The following is a 25,543-nucleotide window of genomic DNA, read 5'->3' on the forward strand; positions in this document are numbered from 1 at the left end:
AATCGAAACTCGGTGAACGTGACTGTTTCTCAAGCGTTTAGAATATTTCTGACAATCACGTATGAAGAATTTGAAACCCTTTTGTACCTAACGTATATTTCGCCTCCTGAGATTGTGATTGTTTCATTTTTCTTTTTTTACCCCAGACACGCTGGCGCCAAGGAGCGTGTAATTAGATGAACGTTCAGACAATGTGCGTGCACTTTTTTAATGTTACCTCAGAGTGTAATTTATCCGATGCGGTTATTACCGCTTCCTTTGTACGTCTAAATATTATTTCTCAAGCGATGTCACGTAATTACATCGGGTCGTGTAAATGGGGAAGGTAGCTGGATGGAGGATTCATATTGGTCTCGTGAATCCACAGGTGGCTATGGACGGGAATAGAAAATGCGAAAAGGTTCCATATAGAGGTAGCACCACGATATTAGTCACGTTTCTCGACGTTCTCTCTCCCTCTCTCTCTCAATGTCAATGACTGCTCCCTCGGGGCTAGCTGTGACCCCCCGTGCGAACGAGAGTCTCGTCTTTCTGTGTGTCGTAGCATATACCCGGAGTCGAATGGAATGGCGCTTTCACACGAAGCTAAGGACTACCAATATTTATGTATATGTACATAACGTGGTATCATATAGAGACGAGTTTCTAAATTTGCAAAAATAGGTGAAAAAATAAATAAAATGCATACTTTTATTCGAACCTCCCGCGACGCGGTAGACGGTGGCTCCAGCGCGGGAAATGATGTTCGATTTGAATTTCTAAAGAGATTTTACTCATAAATGAAGAAGTAATATTAAATAATTTGTAAATTACTGCAATTTTGTGATTGGATTGAACTGTTGCAAGCACAAGTAAGCTCAAAACAGTATTTGTAGGAACGAACCTTAAACCTTAAGGTTGACTAACGGGATATCCAGCGTCCGTAAGCTGATTACATTTTTGTGACCCCTAAGGTACACGCAGTAACTGTGATATGTACAAAAAAATTGGAAATTTGTGCCACTTTAAAAAAAAAAAAAATAATAATAGAGTTGGGTCTTCATTAACCCAAGGTTAAATTTAATTTCAAATTTTTTCTTATTATTATTTCCTAAATGAAAATAGCAGTTTCAACTAATTTGAGTTATTTTTGTGATAAAATGAAAAATTGTTTCCATAAAAATTTGATTTTCAGTTGCACTTTAAATTAGAATTCCAAATGAGTTGATAGGTGAAATTAGCCATGTAATGGACTGATTGCATTTGCATTATTGATTAAAGAATATTCTACTGTTTTATAAAGCAGAAGACAGTCTGGACTCATCGAATCGTACAAAATGCACATAATCGCACGGCTTTTATTATACATCTAATAATTAGTTACATTAATGATGGGAAAGTCATTGTTCTTTGTTGCGTGAAGTTTCAATGACAGAGTTGAAGGTAGACACGATCATCAGCATTCCTGCTCTAGTTTCCTTGCTAATATATTGAAAACTTGTCATCGAATGTGAATTCGTATTCAACTTTTACTTTGAAATGATTAATGCATATTAATCATTGGGCAGCAGACCATGGAGAGAGCTACGATTTTAATGTAATTTACAGTGTTCTTTTATATTCACTATCAGTTGATATGATTAAGTCCAATTAAAATTAATTATTTCAAAGATAAGTAGTTATAATTTATACGCGTATGTTATTCGTACCACTGATAACAATAAATTTTAGGGTACAATAAATGTTTGTGTTAGTCATATATCATTAATTAAAAGGGTACATCCAAGTACCCTAATGAAGTTTATTTACAAAAATAAACATAACTGGTTATCTTCGTATACCGGATACCCGTTTCCTTCTGAAGGTATACCATTTACGGGAAATCGCGACAGAGCCACTCTTCCTGCTGCTACCTCTAAAAGGATTTACCGTGATTAAAGGTGTACCAGTGCAATCGAAGCTTACCTAAACGAGAATCATTGCCATTAGTACCTTTGTATATCCGTACGCTGATGAGCCATAACAAATTTAGGAGGTCGTAACGTAAATGGAACTTTTAATTTATCGTTTTATTACTTCATTAATCAATCGAGTCACTTATTGAACAGTGCAAATAGTTTTCTATCATTTTTTATTTTAATTTCACTTGGAATAGAGCTATAGCATGACCCAGTTGCCTGAATCACCCTGTATATGAATACTGTTATCTACCTTTGGGATTTGGGACATAAGATTTCAATAGACTAAGAAATCTTGTAACAGTTATGGTCATTAGCGAACTCGAAAAATTTGGCAGCATTAAATTATCCTTGGTAGCATTGTTCATAGTAGTCATTAGCTTTCACGAAGCCATTAACTCATTTCTATTATGAGTGTAGGAATAGTATAAAATTTAGAAAATAAAAATAAAAATTGGCGCTCTTTCCATGGTCCGCCGTCCGAGGGTTAAGAAACGATAAATTGTTTTTATAGTGAATAAATAATATCTCTGTTTCCTATGCTATGCTGATGTAGAAACGTTGGGCATTAAAGGAAAGATAGCTACGTCCCTCAATATAAATTATCGAGACGTTGATACGAGCATATTCAATTACATGATCTTGATCACAGATTAGGGATCTAACACTAGTTACATGTGCTAGCAAACGCACTTTTTAATTGCTATAATTAATGTGATTGGAACTAGAATAACCTTGTACAGAATGTTCTATAAGATATATGTGTAGAATTACTCAAATAAGTCATTGACATTGCAGAGAGTGCATCACTGTCTAATGTACAGTCGTGAGCAACGTAGACTTCCCTTATCAGGAGGATCTAAGTTCTCTCTCAATTAAAAGCAAATGATGGAAAGCTCCTCCCTCTGCCTATGTCTTTAGTCAAAGGAAGCCTAAGTTGCACCCAACTGTACAATCATCTATAACTTAGGTTTTTGCCTAAGCACATAAGTATAAGGAGGAAACTTCCACCATTTGTTTCTGGTTTTGGATGACCCTAAGAAATACCTACCACTCACCCAATTTACCCACATCCTTAACATACTAGGACAAGAGGTTCTAGGTTAGGCTCCTAGTTTCTCCCACGACCAAAGGCAAATGGTGGGAGTCTCCTGTCTCTACCTTTCCCCCTCCCCCACCTACGAGGCGCCTCCGTTGCCCCCAGGTGTACTTCCAGTCACGCCCCCGCTTGTACGAGTCAAAGGAAACCGAACGGTACCGAAGCAATACGAAGGATCCCGAAGGAACCGAGCGGCGAGATCGCGAGGAGGCGAAGTTCGTGGTGTTCTCTCGATCGAGTCGCGCGGCAAAAGCCGCAGACCTCGGCGCGGAGAACTAAACAACCGATACTATACGGCTGTGTATGTATATCGTCCGCGCACCCGTACATTCATGTTGCTCGCGCGGATTGGTCGCTTCACCGGTCGCTTCTCCGCTGGGTTCTCGGTTCTCCAAGACCTAAAGCGGCTGCGCGGTCCAGTGTACCTGGCCTCGCAACGTTGCTGTCACTGGTGCACCGATCGTCCCTGGTTTGCCGGACGTAGCAAGCTACCGCGGCGTATCTCGAAGCGTTCCTTCGATCCTTGAAGACGGAAGTGGACGGCTAACCAACGCCACGACTGATCTGGACACCAGGGCGCCCTTAATATCGGGTCCGGTAATGGTAGCGGAAAGTGACACCGGCTAGCACCGTGTGGTCGCTTTGTTTTATTCGCTACGATACGCGGCAACCTTAGTGGCTGCGTTTCGGTCGACCGGATGCGGTCAAAGTTGGGTCGTGTCTTCGACCGATCGAAGCTCCAGGGACGCGTAGGTGTAGTGGCTCGTTGTTTCCCGTGTTTTTGACTAGGGAGATCGGTGAAAGCCGTCTTGGGAAGAGAACCCGTTCGCTTGCTCGCGTTGACATCGTACGCTGACTTTATTTTCATTTGCTCCGTATTAACCGGTGTGATTTCATCGCGGACCACTTTGTATCTGAGGGGAACTCGCGTCACATGTGTTATTAGTGGACCTCCGGTTTTTCGGCGGTAGCTGCGTTATTGGGATTAGGATGATTCGGAGATTGCGTTTGGGACGTGTAAGTGATCTTTTTTTCTTCGTGGAAAATTTCTTTTTATATCTAACAACAAAATATTATTTTCATTTTACAGAAATTTGGAAAGTTATTAATTTTTGAATTGCATTTTTGAAAATCTTTTAATCGATTTAATATAACCATAGAATTGTTCAATTTTTATCAAGGTATAGTGTCACATTAGTCACTTCATGTGGAGGAGGATATAGTGACAGAAACTTTATCTTAAAGCAATCTATCCTCAAAGATGAAGCTGTTCGACCAGCTCCATTTCCAGGTTGTTCGTGAAAGACGTTAATTCTCCGTTAGAATTCCACTTCATCTAAAGACTTCAATTTTGTATGCAAATTACCTGTTCGGTATTGCTTCAGTACCTTTCGATTGTAATTGTACATTTCCTTTAAATCTTCTTACTCTTTCTCTAGATTGTTTTGTTTTCAAAGCTCAGTAGTTGCTTTTAACCCTTGACCATCGGAGCCTGGGTCAATCGTGACCCCAGACATACAAGGGTATTAATCTAAAGTTAAATGTATAATTTTGAAAAGAACAGAAAATACAAAATTAAATTAAAATTGAGGCTCTCTCCATGGTCTGCCATTCAAGGGTTAATAAGAATGCGTGGGATTGATACGCAATAGTTCTCATGATTTTGCTTCCATTGCTGCGACCATCGTCTTACCTCAACCGGATGTGACTACTGTGCACAAATCTCCATATTATTGTATATCAATTGATATAGGAAAAAATATTAATTTCTCAATAATTTCAAGCTGTATTATATTTGTTATAGTTTAACATAATATTGAAATAAATTTTCCAAAAGTGAAGAAATTAATTAGAGAATCTCAGGAGATTGGAATACAATAAAAATTAATTTCTACGATGTATATTCATGAGTTAGTAAATTTATTATTAAGATTGAAAGCATATGATGCCCTTTCATAATTATAGAACGCTTATTATAGAATATAGAATCGCTGATTACTATATTCAATTTGATAGATGAAAGTTAGCATATTAACAGAATTAATAGAGCAGCAATTCTCAACTTATAGTTAGGGTTATAATATATGTAATTAATTTCTGAGCTCTAATACTTCAAAATTAATATGGAAAAATTTATTTAAATAAAATTTTCAAAATTTTTAGCCCTAAAGAAATAATTGTTCACAATTTCGAGTTTTTAATTTGGCACCTTAGGTTATTATAATATTAACGAAATTCAAAATTATTTTTTTCTTCTTGAATATTTGAAATTTATAGTAAGAGTCACCAAAGACCCCAACAATAGTCGATATATCATCTAGGTGAAAAGGTTGATTAATTATTAAAATAAGTTGGGAACCACTATGACAGGATACCTGTACAATAATTAATTAATATAATTTAAATATTTCTCAACACTAGAAACTAATTTAATCCGGCATGCTCCGTTTGAAAAGTTTATTTCAATTACCGATTAGTATGTTCATTAAATTAAATGGAATGGAATTGATATTAGCTCTTTGCATTGCAGCTTTTCTAAACAACACTCAATCATTAATTCTAATTTATTTCAAGATCACAGTAGCAACTGCTTTCTCACGATATGTGGGAAAATAGTGGATGAAGAAATTTTATTCTCCATTTTTGCCTCATTTTATCATAAACAAAAGTTGATGTTCTTTTAGATGACACTCTGTATAGTACAATAATGAAATAGTATGACATAAAAAGTATGGTTTACTCTTTGTACTCTGATGCTGTAAGCATAAATGTTTAGTTTGCAAACTATATTCTCTATGGACGGAGGTTAAAGGTATGTAGGGTAACGGTATACGTATAAATGAAAAAAATCAATGAAAGGACTTGAAAGGAAGCTACCTTTGTTTTGCGTTCATTTCACGTAGAAAATATTCTTCTCAAATTAAATAAACATCAATCAATTCAAAACGGATACAGAGTGATTTTTAAAATTATTCCCTCCATTATGCTTAGCTCTTAAATAATAAAAAAAATATTTTATACAAAAACAATGTATATTGGAGAGATATCTATCCAAAATCATTGTGAAAGACCACTACTTTCTCAACGCCCTGTACATATGCAGCCAAAACATAGAGAAAGGAGAAAGGTTACTCGAGATCGGGATACTTAAAAACTAAGGGAAATATCGTTCAATGTTATTTGGTCGTATCCATAGCACGATACAGTACGTGTTCCATTAATATGCTTTATCATTGTACGACGGGAATGGAAAGCAGATACATACCTGGTGGAACACCTACGAGGTGCACATACACCGATGCAATATTGGCACCGGCTAGAAAAGATGTAGCAATCTTTCTTGCGTGGTGCGTTGATTATTTTTATAACAAAAGGCACTAGATACGACGCCCGCACGCTGTTCTATGAGTCACTGTCAAAGTCTCAGAGACTGTCATTCTGTTCGCACTACTCGTGTACAGTTTGCTCGTTTACCTTGTGGTCATTTTAAAAATTGGCTGATTATCAAAATCGTGTATACAGGTAACCCTTTCGCGTGTTTCGTGTGTTTCACCCACCCTGTGGAAGAAATATGTGCAGTACCGTTCGTAAGCATGCGGAACTTGGCAAGTTTCAAATGACAGTGCACAAATGTCATTAAATAATGGTCAGGGGAAGTGGGGAAAGGTACCTCCCATCACTGGTCTGACTCACTCGTGCTTCGATCCTGGGAATTCACTACAGTGGCAGGGGATATTGTACTGTAAAACTTTAAAAAAATCGATTTTTCTAACCCTTGCACGACGGACCATGGAGAGAGCCTCAATTTTAATTTAAATATATTTAAATCTTCGTTCTCACCTGTAGACCACCAAATTATTGAGCGTCTACTTACTTAAATTTTGTACAGTAAACTCTGAAATAATTTTATTAATTATTCATAAATTTTTATCTAGTGTTGTTTAACGATACTGGGTCAAAAGGGTTAAAAAAGAGCAATGTTACTTGTCGCCACTCGTAACTCGTTCATTTTCAACAATCAATGAATAATTCAACGGTTATTGATCAATCTGCAGGCATAATAGACGACAGAAATTGCTAATTACACAGGGAAGGATAATAAGCAGGAAACTAGACCCGTGAAACAGTAGATTTTTTCGGAACGAACGCAACCGTTCTCGCGATACGATCGTTCGGAAGGTTCTACTCGATATGCAAATTACACGTTGCTGTTTTCTCAATGAATAGACGTGGCTGTCTTATGAAACGTTTCGAAATCCGGCCGATTGAAACGACGTCAGTCAGTGTGCTTTAATTTAGGAGAAAGTTTGTTTAGAATTTGTATTTTTCCGTTTGTGTTATTTATGGCTCCTCTTTTATGCAATTCTTGCAAAATGAAATGGTGGGAAATTTTTGAAAGCCCAGTGTAGTATGCTAAGGGTTCTCAACATACATATGTTAATATGTACATGAATAATAATTTTCTGGGATAATAGCGTCATTAGTTCAGCTTGGCTCTTCGCTGCATTTAAATTTATAAAATAGTAGAATAACTTTTCTTTTATGTAATTTTTGGGAAATGAAAATGTGGGAAATTTTTGAAAACCACTATAGTATGAATAATAATATTCTGGGATAATAGTGTTACTGGTTCGGTCTCTTGCTCTTCATTGTATTTGAAAAATGGTCGTTTTATAGGAGATTGAAGGCTGATCTGCAATACCTGAGAAGGAAGGGACTTCTGAAGGCGTCTGGTGAACTATCGTACCAAGGACGTAAATGTGCCAGATGCGGTGCACCGTTTGGTAGATTTTACAACACCGGGGCTCCGTGTACACGTTGCAGGCACAGAGTTTGCAGACAGTGCCGTATCGAGGTCAGGAGCCCTACCGATAACAAAGACGTCGAATGGATCTGTAACATTTGCTACAAGATCGCGTGAGTAATCCTCCATTGTTGCGGTACCACGCCATTCTATTATGGACAACCCCAATTTTAACCCAACTGCAGTACTCAATTCAATTGTATTCTGCAATGAAAGGTGTTCAGGAGAAAGATGTCCATAAAAGAATATGATGGTTTTTAAAGATACACGTATTAATATTTATTTTTAAAATATTATCAATATTTTCTTTTTTTTTTAATTTGATTGTTATTTTAGAGAGCTACATATTGTTACTGGGAAATGGACTTATGAAAATCAATCATCGAAGAGATCAATAGGCGGGAAAGCATCGTTTCCGGTTGAGATACTGAAGCATAGTATTCGACGAGCGTGGACCATTAACAGTACGTTTAATTATAATAATATGTAAATAATTGATAACGAAATTGTTAAATTTATATAATATAAGCTCACTTTGAAAAGAACCCTTTAACGAAACGAAAGAAAAATTTCACTTTTATTTCAAGAAGGCAATAAATATTGTACTTTGCATACAGGTCCACCCACACGTTGGTCAGCAGCAAGGAAGTCCCCAGAGCTGCGCATATACCGGAGCCTGCCGTCTCGTCACCAAGAGTACCGGGACATCATTAACAAGAACGAAATCGTAAAATCGTCCGTGGACAGAGATGCTTCGAACTCGGATCCAGTTGGCAAAGAAACGAACGAAGACTGCAATGGCGTCGTGACAAGAAACGAGACGATTTCTCCGGAAAAATCCGGGTCCCGAGCCGACATCAACGAACGAACGAACTCGAAACGAATCGAAAAATTGTCCCATAAGCAAGAGGAAGATGTGCCATCACCGGATGCCATAAAATCGAAGAAAACTAACCGATCCACCGCTACGACAAACAGTAAAACGCGAAACGAGGAACAAGAGGAGGCGAGCAATTATCAGGAGCCGAGTACCCCAAGAATTTCATTGTTGAAACCACCTAGGATATTGTCAAAATTCATTTCACCGGAAGTTAAGAGCAGTCAGACGAAACATGGGGAAAGGAAATCGAATATTCCTATATTTAGGAGGAGCTCCAAAGAGTTTGAGGATATCAGAAGCCCGCAAGAGTCGCCGAAACGTTCTCTCATTCCACAAAGGTATTTTTAATTATTTTATTAATTTTCTGAATTGTCAGACTAATCATCGAGAACTTAAATTTTATACTTGTATATTTCAATAATTTAAATGATTGAATTCCTTTCTTTAGTTTCATACGAAATTGGTTTGTTTAACACTGTGTTTTTCGTTTCAGAGAATTATGCATCCATGTGCAATATTAATATTAATCTGCTTAGTCTGCATTCCTTCGTTTCAGATTCTCAATATTCTCTTTCCTCAAATTTCAACATACTACAATTTAAGTAATAAAAATATTATTAACAAAGTTCAGGTTTTAAATAAAATGTCAATAGCCTTCGTGCCTTAATTTACAACCACACTACTCGGTTCCGTCTACCCAGGGTTAATGCCCAACTGTTGATTCTTCTCCCTACACGCGAAACCTACACTCAACCCAATTTCATCGTTCGTTACGCAATTGCTTACAGATACAGAGGAAGCACCGACGATTTGCGGCGCAGTCGCGAGGACATAAGCGTGCCGAGCTTGATCCCTAAGCTGTTGTCGCCTCGTGGCAAGGAGGATCGTCTGAAGCGTCAGGACAGCAAGGACGACGTCCGTTGCGGGACGAAATCGGGCCGCAAGGAGCCGAAAGACGAGACGAGGAACTGGTCGGGTAACAAGGAAGAATCGAGGCTAGGTATTCGAATATTCCGCAGGGACAACAGCCGCGAGGACGTGGGTAGGGAGAGCGCGAATTCAAATGCGAACGCGGCTGCAAAAGGAAAGCAAGCTGGCAAAGAGGAGAAGCAAGAGAGGACGGAGGAACGCGTGGGCGTATCTGCCACGTCGAAATCGAAATCAACGGTGCACGAACAGAGCCGGACGAAGGTGTCTGTCAATAAGGAGAGCCCGGACGGTAAGTTGAGACTGGACGAGGAGGGTCCACGCGTGGAACAGGATGACCGAGTGAGGGACGAGGCTGCGGGAAAAGAAGACACGATGCTCGACGTCGTTGTCACCGACGAGATATTGCTGAAGGAACAGGAGAACGTTAGGAAAGGAGAGGAGAGGGAGGGCAAAGGGTTCGCTGAAGCGGAGGATTCGATGCTCGACGACACGGAAGCGTCGGAGAACGATAAGAACAACGACTCTATGAAGGATACCTCGGAGAGCTTCGCGGAAAATGCTGACGCCGATGTCGCTGCCTTCAGGGCCTTCGAACGAAAGGCTGTCACCGATGTTGCGTATGGAAAGAAGTCTGACGATTTTCAAGTGGTTAGTAGAGCGATTGATTCCATAGCGATGTGCACATATAGGATCTTATCAGAAAAATTTCATTTTTGTATCATAAAATTCATTGACCTAATTATATCTTCTCAGATAAGAAGAAAATTTTCCAAGGAGGAATTCTCCAATCCGGATGATACGGACGATGCTCACAATAAACGTTGCTCTAGCGTAAGTTTCCTAATTCTTTTATTGATAATAAATACTCTAGTCATTCTTAATGAACCGTACCAGTACCTGGGGGCTAGAAAGAAGGGACTATCCAGGCAGAGTATATTCCACGCCCCTACGTACTGGCAGGGGGGCTACTAAGGCTCATTACTTGCTGAATATAGATTGAGCCTAATTAAGGGAACAAAACTTGCACACATAGGTCTTATCCCTTCACAGTTTACAAATTCTGCCTGCCACGTATTGTCCTCGGTGATGGATGACCTGAGGCTAAGGCCCAAGTTTTATGGTTCAGAGTAATTTGGGCCCAGGTTTTATGAAAGTGTAAAAGAAGTTGGGAAAACCGAAGGCACTGTATACCTAGATCCATAATATTGTTACCACTTTTTACAGCATTTGTCCCCAGAAGCGAGCCCACTGAGCACGAGATCATCGAGGTACAGTCCCAGGGAGAGCGAGAGTGAACCAACCCCAGCGCTACCGAGGAAAACAGGGGATTCCTCTTCGGCCTCCCAAAGAATTCGAGATGCGATCACGAGGACCAGAAGGGAATCGAACAGCAGCGCCAGATACGAGAGCAGCGGCAGTGAAAGTATTCGGTGCGTTTAATTAGAAAAAATGATACTGTGGCGCTGCGATCGCTTCTTTTAAGTTCATGTTTTGAATAATTATTAACCCTTTGCAAATGTATATCATTTTTTTGAAATATATTTTTTATATTTTTGATAGCCCAACCTGAAGAAGTCATTTTAAGACTTTGTAATTGAGAAATTTTTGTTTCTTAATTAGGTTAAGCGAGGGTCTTCACGGATACGCAGAGCTAGCCCGGAAAGTAAAATTATTTGATGGAAACGGAAGCGGCGCTGTTCAGTCGGCCATCGGAAGTGACGAAGTGGTGCAACGTGATAGTGCAACAAGTGCAGGGGAAGACGAGTCTCACGATGATAATCATGGAAGAACAGCTCCCGTTTCTTCTCAAGGAAGAAGTATATTCAGGAGGAGGAGGCAATTCGATGCACAAGGTACGTAGAGATTAATTTTATTTCTATAACTAGAAAATGGCACTCAAAATAGCCTTACACCATTGTGCAAGGATTAACTCTTTGGTCCCTACCCTTTTTAGGGCCATAAATTATTATAACCCCCAATATACTTGCAATATTTATTATATCTCAATATTCAACTTTTGCATATTAAGCTGTGAAATAATTTTATGAATCAAATTTCATGCGTGGGTAATATATCAATCTTAGATCTGAAGTGTTAAAGTAACACGTCACGTCATCACCATAGTTTGTTTCAATCATAATACATGACATTACTCCTATAAATTATTACGGACGCTAATTATCGTTGAAACAAGTAATATTTTGCTTTCATATCCACCTCACCCCACCTCTGTCTCCGCTTGCTCGCGCAAATGTAAACGAAACTCGAATCCTTTTGTTTCAACATTGTGCTCCAGTCCGTTTCAGGGTAACGGCAAGTTGATATGCAAATCACCGTGGAACGCATTATTCGTGGCTGTTGCGTTTAATGAATTACGATCGTGTAAAAGATACCGGTATAGCGCTTAGATCGATAGCTCCGATAGCAGTTTGAACGAAAGTTGAAATATTATTAACGATACTATAAAGATACTAGTAGGATTTTTTGAATTATGTAACTCGGTTACGGTCATTCTAAAGTTGTTCGAAAGGTTCTAAACTTCTATTTATATATTTATCAGGCCATTTAAAAAGCCGTTATTCTATTTTACAGAGTCATTTTGTTACACGCTCTAAACGTGTTTATACTTACCCAATACATTTTTCTTTTTCTTTCTTGTATTTCTGGATATTTGGTCACTGACCCGCAGTTGGTGAACCAGTTTTCATTCCAATGGCTTCTTTTGTGAACGTTCAAAATATGAAATTTCTCTGATTGGATTAAAAAATAAATCCATTGAAACCATTACAAAATTAACTAAATCCATCTAAATTAATTACCACCTGTCTTATAAATTCTATCAATGCAATACCAATTTGAGGGATAACTATTTCATATATTTTCCTTTTCTTCTATACAATTAAAAACCTACGTCAGCAATAAATCTCTTCTACAGGGATAATTCTATCGATTATTGAAACCATTGTCACGGTGGCCCTCATGAAACCAGCCAGTGTTGTTCGTGAAACCCGCGAACATCAGTCGAGTATTATCGTCGTCATGTACGAGGTATCGTTTCGGTATCATAGTTTAAACATGCAATCGTCGATAAGAGACTAACTTTTCGCCAGTTCGTGTCGTTGAACGTATAAAACACACGTATGTAAACAGCACGGACCCGGAAGAGACGCTAAACGTTTGTCAACATACGAAGCTGTTTTATTCGCGAAAAGTAAACTTATTATTATTTTTTTCTTTTTTTAATTGACATCGAGAGTAGAAAATCAGCGAGTGAGCAACGGTGGACGGAATGTGAAAGTAGCCTGAGTTTTCCGGTTTAATGGTGCAGAAAAGAAGCGATGTACGCGCGGCTTGTTTTGTCCGCGATTTCGCATGATATAAGCCCGACCAACGAATCGAGTTGAATGCAAATTTGCCACGTTCCATGCCGTGAGATACCCATCCGTCCTATCAACAGTGACGAGCATTCTGCAAACATGGACGTGAGAAGAATATCCCAGCTATTAATCACGGTCTTCGTGTCCATGTACTTTCTGATATTCTATGCCGCGTTCGCCGTTGTCCTTTACTTCCTCTGGTTTGGAAACCTCTCCGCACCACCCTCCGCGAAATCCGGTTAACATCGACGTTTTGAAAATCTGGAGCAATTTGGTATTATAATTAGCATTTGTGAAGTTTTTTTTGGGACCATTGGTGTAATTAGATGGAGGTCAGATGGAAAATATTATTAGAAGAAAATTCTAATTACGCCAATGGTTGTGACTGTATTCTCTATGGATCAGCAATTGTAAGAATCTCAGATCACTCAGACCCTTTTTCGCATAAAATCCATAATTAGTTTCCCTATTCTTTTTTACATACAATGGCTTGAAACAGTAGAAGATAGAAAAATAATTTTAGTTGACATATGAGGCATGTGTATCTCCGGAAATCAAGATCATTCGAGTATTTAAAAAGTAGAAAAGACTGATTTTATAATTGATTTATTAACATTTTTTATAACTGAAAAATTCAAAACCTAATATTCATAAATCAGCGTTACCAGTAATTTCCTCCCAGGAGGTGGGATAATTATGCATCACACCTATGTTAGAGGAAATTCGTAATTAGATGAAATTATAATAACAAAACACAGTCTAACGGCTGGTATGCTACTGAAAATATCAGGATATCTCACGCCCCCTTTTAATCTGCTCCAATTAATTAGTAACTATCTCAAACAATGTGAAGTACAAGGAACAGAAAGAGATCTAGTATCTAGATTAATTTTTTTTCTCGTACAAAAAAATAAGTTATTTTTAATAGAAAACATATTTAGAGTGTTAAAATACAAAAATCACTTTTGAAAAATAAAAATTGAACAGTGCGAGGGGAAAAGAAAATGGAATATTTTGGGACACCTTGTATAAGCGTCGCAGGTGAGCGGAGTATAGAGCAAAACAGAGGACGTTGTTACACTATTGTTTCTATGGTGTTTCCCTGGGTCTCGCTTCGCTTCGTCTCACCTGCTCGTTCGTCCGCTTCTCCACCGCTCTACGTCTGTTCCCCTCGATCTTTTTAATTTTTTTTTTCTTCTTTTTATAATAGCAGCTTCAACTGCGAAGGTTACTTGCTACACTTTTCAGTGCCTATAGTTTCATTTTTACTTTGTTCTTATTTTAACGATTGAAAATGTACTGTTCAACATGTGGACAAAAAATAGGTAATTGTAAGGTGGCCTCCATAAAACGTAATTAAGAAAATATACAAAGAATAGTGTAAACAAGATACGTACATTTACGTAAGCAGATAAGAAACGGCACTACTTGTAGAATGACCTGATTAAAACACGTTCGAACCTGCAACTTTGCTATTCCCTTCACGAGGGACTAATCTAACTTCTTACATAACGTTTAACCCTTGGATAGTGAACCATGGAGATAGTATTTTCTAAATACAATAAATTTCAAGCAAGGAATTTTCAAATAAAATAAATGGGATGCACATAATATCAACCAAATTTTTCAAGGTGATCTAAAAATAATATACCACCATTTAAAAATTTTAAAATTTATTATGCTGTGAAAAAGGAGCACCCATTAACACCTTTTATGTCTCAGGAATCCCCCAGTGACTCATGATGTTGAACAGACACATTTACTACATTGATATACAATTAAATAATTTAAAAAAGGAAAAGAAAATTAGAGAAATGTCTTACTATACATGGCCATTTTCACTATGGTAGTCAAAGGGTTAAATAGCACAGGAAAAATTATAATTAATATAATATAATCGAGTATCAGAATTTAAATTTTCCTATCTCCTTTCAAAATTGTCACCCGGTGAAGTGGTTAGATGTTTATTTACCATTCCATCGCGTAGAGGCGTCTAACGTTAATCGTGACTGTCACCTGTGCTCCCATTGTTATCGCGCTCCGATGACCACGTTGTCTATTCATTTCGCGCCACCCGGTGTACACGACGTCATAATACGCTGTAGCGACGCCACTATAGACGCTGTAGTAAGGTAGTGACCGATGCTATAGGATTCAGGTGTGCCTCACAGCAGGGACGCTCTCAGTTTAGCGGCGGTAGCTCACGCGAATCGCCGGTCTTCCTTTTGACAGTGTTGTTTACCTCGTGACGAAGACGATCCATGGTGTTACACGATCGGTATTCAAATTGATGTCTTGAAGAAATGTAAACGTTGATACATGCTCGTTTGGAAGTTACTGGTACGTGTGACGCGATAAGTGCCATTTTTCGGGAGACTCTTAACACGGAGTGTTGAATTTAATAGCCGACTCTGGGCGACTTTCTGGTGTCACGTTTCCTACTTCGAGGGATAATTGCTCGGGTTTCTAGATTGAGAATTTTGCAATAGGAGGTTCATTGTTTTGTGTACTGAATTTAACACGGGACGAAATTTAATAAGTGAGAATGGCCATTTTGGACGAGGCAAAATTTAATCCTTGAATGGCTATTTATTGAGGCAATTATAATTTAAATTTAATTATTTTCTTATTTTTCATTTTATACTAGGGCGTGATTGACCCAGGGTTAATTAGTGAAAATGGCCATATTATGACATACTATAATTAAAATTAGAGAACTTTTCATTTTTTAAGTTTTGATACTCGACACTTTTGAAATTTTTCTATTCTTTAAATTATTTCATTATATTAAATTAGTAATGTAGGTCACTAGAGCCCCCGTGGTATTCAATGTGTTAATCCTTGGAGGTTTATAATTAGTAGATCAATTTAGACTCATATTTTCAAGCATAATAAAGGAAAGCTTATTAAAATTTATTAATAAATGTAACTGTAACAGAGGCTACTAAGAACAATATTAATTCAAATGTACGGAAGATAACTTTATATCTGTGACAAAAATTGAATTTTAATTGGTGTAATAAATTATTAATATTAGATGAAATTTAGATTTGAAGATTGAATTTTGGTAGAATAAAATTCAATTATTTTCATTTTTATAATATTTTTATCATTTAGTTTGGTCTTCTTTAGGTCTTTTATTATTTTGATACTTTTCATTTTTTTTTTTTTTTAGTAGGTATATCCTCTTAACAAACTTCTAGTCGTTAAAGTGTTAAATTTGACCATTTTTCGCCACGTTCCTTTGCACCCTTAAACGGTCATTTACATCTGCACCGATAGAAAAAAGTGTCGTAGGATATTTCTCAATCGGTGTCGATGAGCCAATACGTTTTCGTTTCTAACCGCTTTGATCTCACTTTCATCCTATTCGTCTCTCCTCCTACTTTGCTTCAATTCCGTGGACATTGGAATCCGAACACGACCATTCATGGAACCTCTTGCAGACATAGAAAATCGTACACGTGGATGGCCCGTGCCATTGACCAGGTAATTCATCAGAGCGTCAAAAGCGGCCATTAACACGAAATTTGAAGTTCGTAGTAGAAAGTTTAGACCAACCTCAGGAATCACATTACAATTCTTAGTCTTCCATTGTTACATATAGTGTCTCAAAAAAAATTTGGTGCCAAACTTTCAGAACTTAAGTTCAGTACTTAGTATTCCAGATCTGATAATTATTGTATTTATTATTTTTTATTTAATTTGAAACAGAAAATACTTATTTTTATATCTAGAAAGAGAAAACTAAGCAGTTTTCAAATAATCAATAATCGACCCCTTAAATGCCCCTCTCTATGCAACGGGGTCATGTATGAGTCATGCTGTCGTTCCTTCAAGCTTCAATCGCTAACAAGCAGAATTCACCTGCGGTTCATTAGCGGCTAAGAGCAAACACGTTCATTAACTACGAGAAATATTTACTTAGGATCGTAATTCGTTGATGATTCTCAACGATAGCCGATCGAGTGCACTGACTGGTTTTCGACGAATTAATTATTTCCAGCCGGCAATAAACATTTCTCGTTATCTTGTAACTACCGTGCATCATTTATCGTGGAGGAAATTCTACACATTTTTTATTATCCTAGCTAAACAATCAATTATTCCTCCACCAAGTTCATGAAATGGGATTCACCCTGTGACAGAATTTTCAAAATATAAAACAATTTAATAACAAATTTCCTGCAATTCCAACTAGCTGCGATCAAATCGATCAATTCATGATAACGTACCGATAACATCAAAATCAATAGCGATAGTTGTTAATAACACCGATAAGGGTCGTTATCGGGACTTTTTCCTCGATCTTATCAGCCGAGAGCTAAGCAGAACTGAACTGTTTTTCGAAAGGCTCTCGACGAAGAGGACGATCGCACGCGAGAACCTGCTGCTCGGAGGAATTGCAAAGCTTCCAGGCGCTACACGTGATAGGACGAGACGGTAGACAGCTGAGCCCGACCGGAAATCAGGCTCAGGATCAGCCGCTGGTCGACTACAGGCGACTCGTATTCATCAGCTCGGATTCGTCTTCCGGTCGCGAGGAGGACGACGCGGACAGCAGTTGTTCCAGCTCCTCTTTCCTGAACGGCCTGCCACGAGGGAGCAGCCATTCACAGTCCCTGGAGGACTGCGACTGGGATTACTTCGAAAGTGGAACCTTACCTGTGCCCCTGCCCCCTGGTGCACCCGTTACCGTCGCGACCAACAACGTTGGAACGGATACTAATAACAGTCAGGATTGGAGCTGCTGCCCTGGACGTGGTACCACTGCTTGTCTGGTAAGACACCTAAGAGACACGTTGACCATGGTAGCTGTTTTTAGAATAGACCTTGCAGATGATCTTGAAATATGTTGTCAAGGTTAATAATTTTGCCCTGTGCACATAACCGCTATCCATTTCAAGTTTACATAAAACTGTACATAAAGTCTCAAGAGTCTTCACATATGCCAACCAGTCGACTTTATGACTCATCCTAAACTTGTTTACATTTTCTTTGTCTCCGTAGGCTGTCCATAAGTTTCAACATATACTTATTACTTTTCTCAACCATTATTCCATGTAGGCTTGCGGAGGTTCAAGAAGTACGAACGTGCTTCCAGTACCAGTGCCGATACCAGTGCCGGTCCCATACCCGGTCCCCGTTCCAGCATCCCTCTGGACCGGCGACTTCGCGGCTGCCGCATCCTCCATGATAAGTCGCAGCGACGATGCCCATGCGGAACCGGGCACGCTGAGACTCAGAGGCGATCCTGCTGCCCCCTGGTTCGCCTGGCACCCGCGGTTCAATCAGCCTCTGCACGGGACCAGACTGGACCCAAGGCTGGCGAGTGCCTTCGACCCTGCCACCTGCACCTTCAGGCCAGACCAAGTACTGGCTTCGCGGCTGTACGGACCCACCATCGAAACGTCCGCCATTCCTACCACGGAGGCGCTTCAGCAACGGCTGAGTGGCCTGCAGATAAATCTGAACGAGAACGATGAGGCTGGAGCTAGTGCTGCGTCCAAATCGGCGGATACCTTCCAGGACGACTCTGCGCTGGACGTTGAAAGCGAGTCAAAATTCCGGGAGCAATCTTCTCTGAGGGGAGGATTGGAGGAGACGAAGGCTGAGAAGAATCAGGAGAACAATGAAGAGACTAACGAGACAAAGGAAGGCGAGGAGGATTGCCAAGATTCCGTAAGCGTGTCTTTTGAGAGTAGGAGGGGGCAGAGGATGTACCGGCACGAGGATTCTGGCAGCTCCTCAGGCCGATCCTCCGCCGATAGCAGCGACTTGGACGATGACTCATCTTCACATAGATTCTCCAGGATCTTTGTTGTCAACGATGACTCTCTAACCAGTGACAATGACATCGAGGATAACGGGGACGAGGACGACTCGGACTCGGCGGCTGAGAATGGTATCACCTTGAAGAGGGTGACTGCTCTTCCGGATGAGGAGCCAGTGGTGTTGCAATACGTTCGGTTTCTGAGTGAGGATTCAAATTTCGAGAGTGCCAGTGGTGGTCGTACGGAAAACAGTGCAGACGGTAGTTCGGAAGGTAGAGATAAAATGGTGCACGAAGAGAATGCAAATATGAACGAGAAGCGGAAAGTTCGTGGGAGGAGGAGCAGTGTGGAAAGGAATAATGATAAAAGAATTACAGTTTCGTTGCAACACCGTGAAATGCCGGAGGAAATGTACATCGCGAGTGATAACGATTACTCAGAGAATCAAATAGAACTTAAATCCATTAAAACTCTGGATCCTGATAGCATCGAACCGGTGAGTCTTAACAACGCCAGTAATAATAATTCCAAAGACGATGATGGTCATAATAATTTCTTCCTGACCGACGGTTGGGACTCCAATATAATCCCGGATTCCTTGGAAATCTCCTGTCAGAAAATGCTGAATAGCACCAGTTTATCTCCAGATAATGTTTTAGAGGCAACGAACTTTCGCGTGTCGACGCCGTTGATGGCTCATGACCAAACGAACGGCAACACTTGTTGCGAAACTAGAGCCGATAACTCGACACCGTTATCGCAGATAATGACCAACGAAATCATAGATCGTGACGACGATAACGTCGAGCATGACATAACGCCCACGGATCTGAATTCGAACCTGAGCGTAGCCGCGAGCGTGTCCTCAGGATCCGAGAGCTTCACTAGCAACGAGACGAACGCAACAGGCAGCGAGGTAAGCAGCGACGAGCTTCACGAGTACGAAGTAACGCCCGCAAACATTCCCTCGCCCTACGAGGGCAAAGAGTTCTTGTTTCCGGCGACGAACGGCGAGCAATTGGATAAAACGATCGAAGAACGATCCAATTTAACCGACGATACACCAATAAGTTTCAAAGATATCGATTACTGCGGGGAATCCGCGGTTAACACGTCGGGCCGCGCTAAATGGAACTTACAGTACGAGAGGGCAGACGTTGAGCAATCGTTGGATAAGTCAAACAACGGAGGTGTCGTAAGCCTACGTCCCGAGAGTGATTCCATGTCGATTACCGCGGAGGATGATCAATCCGTTACGTACCAGGCTGGGAAGCCGGTGGCAGGCGGCGCAGATGGCGCGGTGGACGACCCGGAGGATGGCCACGGCGCGATTGAGTCGAAAAGTGCAGACTGCGACGTGGGCGACATGATAAGCAACAAGATTCAAGAGATGTTCAAGAGCGCAGGTAGAGTGGAGAGTGCGCATGACGGCGGCACAGGTACGGTGAGAGGCGATAGTCCTACTTCTGGGCAGGTGGTAGGAGAGGTGTACGGTAGTGGTGGTGAAGGTAGCGGCATCGACGCCGGTGGTGGTGGTGCCGATGGAGGCTGTAGCGAAGAGGGGATAGAAGGGGAATCGACACGGTTGCGCTCAGTCGAGCGACGCCCGTCCACTGGAAAGGAGAATGGATTCCCTCCTGCCGCGTCGACGAAGGATTCCATCAGAGACGTCCTGCAACTCGCGCCGACGGTCCAGAATAACAATATCGGGAACAATAATAGCAACAAGTATAAGAGCCTCGTGATGATCACTCAGGAGGCATCGTATCAGCCAGTCAACGTGATCACCTCGGACACGACGACCTTGTTGCAGCCGGATGAGGTTCACACGGCTAGCCAGGGACTGGCTGGGTACTTCCAGCTGGCGCTGGAAGCGGTATCCGAGCAGCCGCATCGGAAAAATGGTCAGGGTCCGAGGAGACCGTTAATGGTGAAGCGGTTGGCGAGCACCACGACGAATCACTCGGAAACAGAGGTGGACAGCGGATTGAGTGTCGGTAGTGCCAGTGAAAGCGAGGATGTGTCAGTGAAAAATGCCGCGAAAATAAGCGGTCGACAGAACGAAAACAACGAGGACAGTGGCTCGAAAGAGCGCCAGTTGAACGAGCATCGGGAGGGCAATCGGGCGCGTGCATTTTCGCAATCGAGTGACGAGAATTCGAGTAGTGGCGGGGTTGTGATCCTAGAGGAAGGCCTAGCCGATGATGATTCATGGGTAGAGGAAGTATCGCACGACGAGGATGAGGCTGGCGGTACCACAGCCACGGAGGAAAGTTCCGAGGATGAGGCGAATAACCTTGGCGACCGTGAAGAGGAACTTAGAGGTTATCACAGGCAAGCTATCGACTTCACCTTGCACACCATTGTTGAAGAATCCTGCGAAGAGAGCGAAGCGGAGCCCAGTTTGGCTACAGGTAGCCCGTCCAAGAAGCAGAGACCACCGTCTGCCTCGGAACTGGAGAAGTACTTCTTCTTTGGTCTCGGTGGAGATGGCAACAACTCCAGCATGGGTTCACGCGAAGTGGACAGCTTATCAGAAACATCGTCTATTTACTCGGAAGGATTGGAATCTTTGGGTCAGGATGAAACTTCTGGCACTGGACAGAGTCAGGAAAGATCAAACTCTGGAGAAGGATTCTTAAACTCTTCAAGGCTAGAAAAGTATTTCTTATCCGAGTTTCTAGGTTTTGATCAGGACAGACGCGATTCTGATGGATCTGTTGGTAGCGACTCAGAGGGCAGGCCCAGCCCTGAGGCCCAAAGAAGGAAGAAGTTGGTCCGCGCCAGAGGCACTGGTAGGTCTCACAGCTCTTCCCTGGACAATCTACTAGCTCTTACACAGAGTTCGCAAAATTTAAGCTCGCAGAATTCTCTTCAAGATCTGAGTTTGAACCAAGATTCGCAAGATACGCAATCGGAAGGCTCGTCTACGGAGACCGACGGCGCGGACGATCAGACTGCTGCCTTCGGAACGGATGGCCAGTTTGACACTGTAAAACGAAAGAAGAAGAAACCTAGAAATTTAGGTACCCAAAGTCCACGTGTTCCTGATGACAGAAATAAAACTCCGGAGCCAAATAGGGAGATGGTTCTAGTAGGAGAAGTAGTGATGGAAAACGACGCAGAAGCATTGAATTCAGAGGATTCCGAGAGGGCAAAGACTCCACAGCCTGAGTCTGTACTGTCCTCTTCTCCATCAGTCACCGTAAATAACTTAACATCATCAACGTTACTGGACTCCCCGAGAAACATTCAGATGAGCTCAGGAGAGTCAATGTCCTATAATCAAAAATCAAAGCAACAATCAAGGGATTCTGGTTTTGTGGGTAGCTGTGATGATCTTCTTCAGCATCAGAAACTACCCGACGATGTCCAATCCAACACCGAAGTCAACCAGGACAGTGCAAAGGATCGTTCCAATATCGAGAATAATAAAAATGTTCAAGATTCGAATCAAATGACAACTGGAATCACTGGAGTTGAAAAAGGTAATGTGACCAAGGTGGACCATGCCTTGAACCACACCACGTTGCCTCATTTGCCTAACGCTTCCCTCTCGAGAAAAGATAGCTTCAACAATTGGTCCAGCGACGAGGAGACGAATCTAATGATGTCGAAGATGCGACAGTTCTTTAAGACCATGGTCGCCAATTCGAATGGACAGAACCAAAACGCCACCAACGCGAATTCAAGTGCCGCCTCACCTGCTCCTAGTCCTCGACTGCCTGGTTACACATCGAAAGCCAGATTGTGCTCACAGACCCGCACGAAACCGCCACAGTTGGTGTACTTCGAAAACGAGCTCACTAGGTTGATGAAGACAGTGCCGGGAATACGGGACGAACAGGTGCGGGAGATTGTCGAGTACCTCAGCTCGGAGGACACGTGGTCCGATTCGTACGACAGCTCGGACTACACTAGTTCGGATTTGGAGGGGGCAGCCGGTGGTCGTCGATCAGCCCTACAGGAACAGATATCCCAGAGTTGCCAACAGATCATCAGCAAATTCGACACCACTTCAGGTGACAACCTGCTGGACAAAGAGAAGGAGGACAAAACTGGTCCCACTGCTGTCCAAGCTCCCTGCCTAGGTAGGGACACTGCTTTCGTCTATCAGAAACTGGTCCAGAGCTTCACAAAGATGGCTGGCGATGGTGTAAGCTCTGACGCCAATTCCACCCCACACAGCAGCCCTCCATTAATCGCGAAAGTGATGCATCATATCGGTAGTCGACTGGTAGCACTGATGCACGAAGTCTCGGAAGGTGGACCAGCTGTCCAGCCTCATTCCACTAGCTGGAGGCGCTATTCCCAACATCATAGGACTCCATCCTCGGCATCCACTACTGAGGACGACGACTCCACTTCGGATTCAACGAACGCTCCTTCGTCGGCGCATCTGCAGCTACCTAGATCAAAGTCCCACGATCCTCTTCTATTGATCAACACCCATCCAGCTGCCTCGACTGGTCAGGAAGGCGAAGAACGAGAAGCTAGTGATTACGAGAGGTTCTCCTGGCGTGGAAGCTTCGAGTCCGCCCTGATGGCGGCGGACTCTAGGACGAAACTGAGCCTGCTGGCTTGTTCCGGGGATAGTGTCGGTGCTAGTGCTAGTGCTAGCGCCTTGGCCATGGCCGCCAAGCGTCGCAGTGCCGGGGATCTGTTGTTCAATCCAAAGAGTTTCTCCAGAGAACAGTTGGATAGGGTTAGAAGTTGTGGGTCTATCGGTGGCGGGAGTGGAGGTGCTACCAGTGGGTGCGGGGGATCAGTGGAGGAAAGAATCTGGAGCAACAGGAGGAGGTCGTCAGTGCCCGACGCCAACACCAGGGGGGAATCTGGTATGTCCATGTTTTTTTTTTTTAATTTTCTGACTCAGACCCTCTTGGCGATGGCGAATCCCGTAGCAATGCAAAATTCCTCATCTATAGGCGCATCCGCAGGTGACGAAGACACCGAGGACGAGCTCGAGTACAGTGGCGAATCTCGGGCAACGACTCTTCCACGTGGAATGCAATCCGCTATTACAGCAGCTACCAATTCTCTGCCACGCTTGCCAGCTTCCACAGCACCAGCTGGCCTAACGACCACCTCAACCACGCCTTCCTTGACGATGCACAAAGCACACAGCGTGTATCATTTCCTGCCACAGCATTCGGGCGTTAAATCAGCCAGGTACAGGCCGCCTGGTTTTGCGAGGAACAGCAACGTGACTGGTGCAATTGGTGGTCCTAAACGTGCAGTCAGTGCTCCAGGACTTCAGGTCTCTGGCTCTCAGTCCTCCGCAGGGAAACGGGACAACTCGAGGACCAGGAGGCAACAAGCGATGTCTCTTACACCTGGTAAGTTACTTTTATCTGTTTCATGAATGTGCTTTGATGATTGAAATATATCCATGCAAATGGATACACATATCAATTAATTGCTGTCTAAGAAAAAATTTTTTTTCTCAGTTTTGTTAATGGAAGTTTTTAATGCTTAATGTACTATTAAATTTTTGTTGAGAAAAGGAAATTGTTTTAATTTGTCAGCTCGATTTCAAAAGTCGTAAATATAATAACAAGTAGAACGAGATTTGTTAATGGCTTAAAATATTTACTAGAGTGTAACAGGTGTAGCCGTTTTATTATGAAATTTCCCTTCTTTTTCATTCTTCTATAGTCGCCCCCTACCCCTCGTTGTATGCAATCAATAAACTGGTGTAACGTGGTGTCCTGCGTATGCGTACTGTCAGATTTCTCTGGCAATATTTTTTTTTTTCCTTCGTACGTATAATTATACTTAAAAAAACTGACTGTAAACTAATGAATTGAAAGTGGAGAAGTTATACAAAGATTTTCTTTTCTTCCATAGTTGGCTGATTAAGATAATTACATATTCAGAAATTATTACTGATCTTGTATTAATTACCCCAATTAGCAAATTCATATACATGTGTATAATGATCCTAAAGTGTGAGTGTATATTCAGTCAGCTCAAAATAATGATCTGCAAGAGACTTGTAGTTGAATCCATACTGTACCGTTTAGATATTTAGTGAAAGTGCTTTATGAGTTTACAATTTCTGAACAGTCGCTGAGACACACCTGGAAAGTCCCTTGCGTACCTGACAGGTACCGTTAGGTTGAAGTGGATATCTAGGTACAGAGACTTGGTAATTTTATATTAGCTAGGAAAACAGTGACTGTAGCCAAGTCCACATCAATTTAAAAAGTATATTTTACAATTTATATCTCTCATATTGCCAGGTTAGCGACTTGAGATCATAAAAATTATGATCTCATATAGGAATTCAAAGGCATCACATATAAATACGTGACGCTGGTATTGAACGTGTTAAGAATATCATAGTCTCAACACGTTCAAGCCCACCTGGGTAGTTCTGCCCATATCAAAGAGGCGGTGATCTTTAAGAGATCACAAAATGGCTCAGGTGTGAAAATGCACGAAATTCAATCACCAAACGGTATCGGCATCCCTCAATGCATTCCTGAATGCCACGATATCAATCATGCTGCTTCTTAATGATTTAATTTACGGCTTCGCCTTATCTTGATCCAGCTACACCTGTTACCCCGGGCTCGAACGTGTTATTACGTATTATATACAAAAAAAGTTATATTTATTCATGGAATACAAAATTATAAGGATATAATCAACTAATTGAAATAATAAACAATAAAAATACAAAGAAGAATTAGAAAAGGTGTACATAGTCAGTTATGCTCTACATATTGTATTCTAC

General features: G+C 41.4%; 1 protein-coding gene across 2 annotated transcripts in view; it reads left to right on the forward strand.

Annotated features, from left to right (window-relative positions):
- Positions 1-25,543, forward strand: part of LOC114872247 — a 37,346-nt gene that overhangs the window by 1,446 nt on the left and 10,357 nt on the right. Inside the window, exons 2-11 of one of the 2 annotated variants that reach the window (XM_029179278.2) lie at positions 7,714-7,953; positions 8,177-8,304; positions 8,458-9,058; positions 9,509-10,298; positions 10,404-10,481; positions 10,875-11,080; positions 11,271-11,503; positions 17,381-17,808; positions 18,095-23,639; positions 23,730-24,140. In XM_029179278.2, coding sequence (XP_029035111.2) covers positions 7,714-7,953; positions 8,177-8,304; positions 8,458-9,058; positions 9,509-10,298; positions 10,404-10,481; positions 10,875-11,080; positions 11,271-11,503; positions 17,381-17,808; positions 18,095-23,639; positions 23,730-24,140 — 8,660 coding nt within the window. The remainder of the gene's footprint in view (positions 1-7,713; positions 7,954-8,176; positions 8,305-8,457; positions 9,059-9,508; positions 10,299-10,403; positions 10,482-10,874; positions 11,081-11,270; positions 11,504-17,380; positions 17,809-18,094; positions 23,640-23,729; positions 24,141-25,543) is intronic. The other variant, XM_029179279.2, reaches the window with a different exon arrangement.

This window comes from Osmia bicornis, chromosome 16 (assembly GCF_907164935.1).
Source record: "Osmia bicornis bicornis chromosome 16, iOsmBic2.1, whole genome shotgun sequence".
Classification (NCBI taxonomy): Eukaryota; Metazoa; Arthropoda; class Insecta; order Hymenoptera; family Megachilidae; genus Osmia; species Osmia bicornis.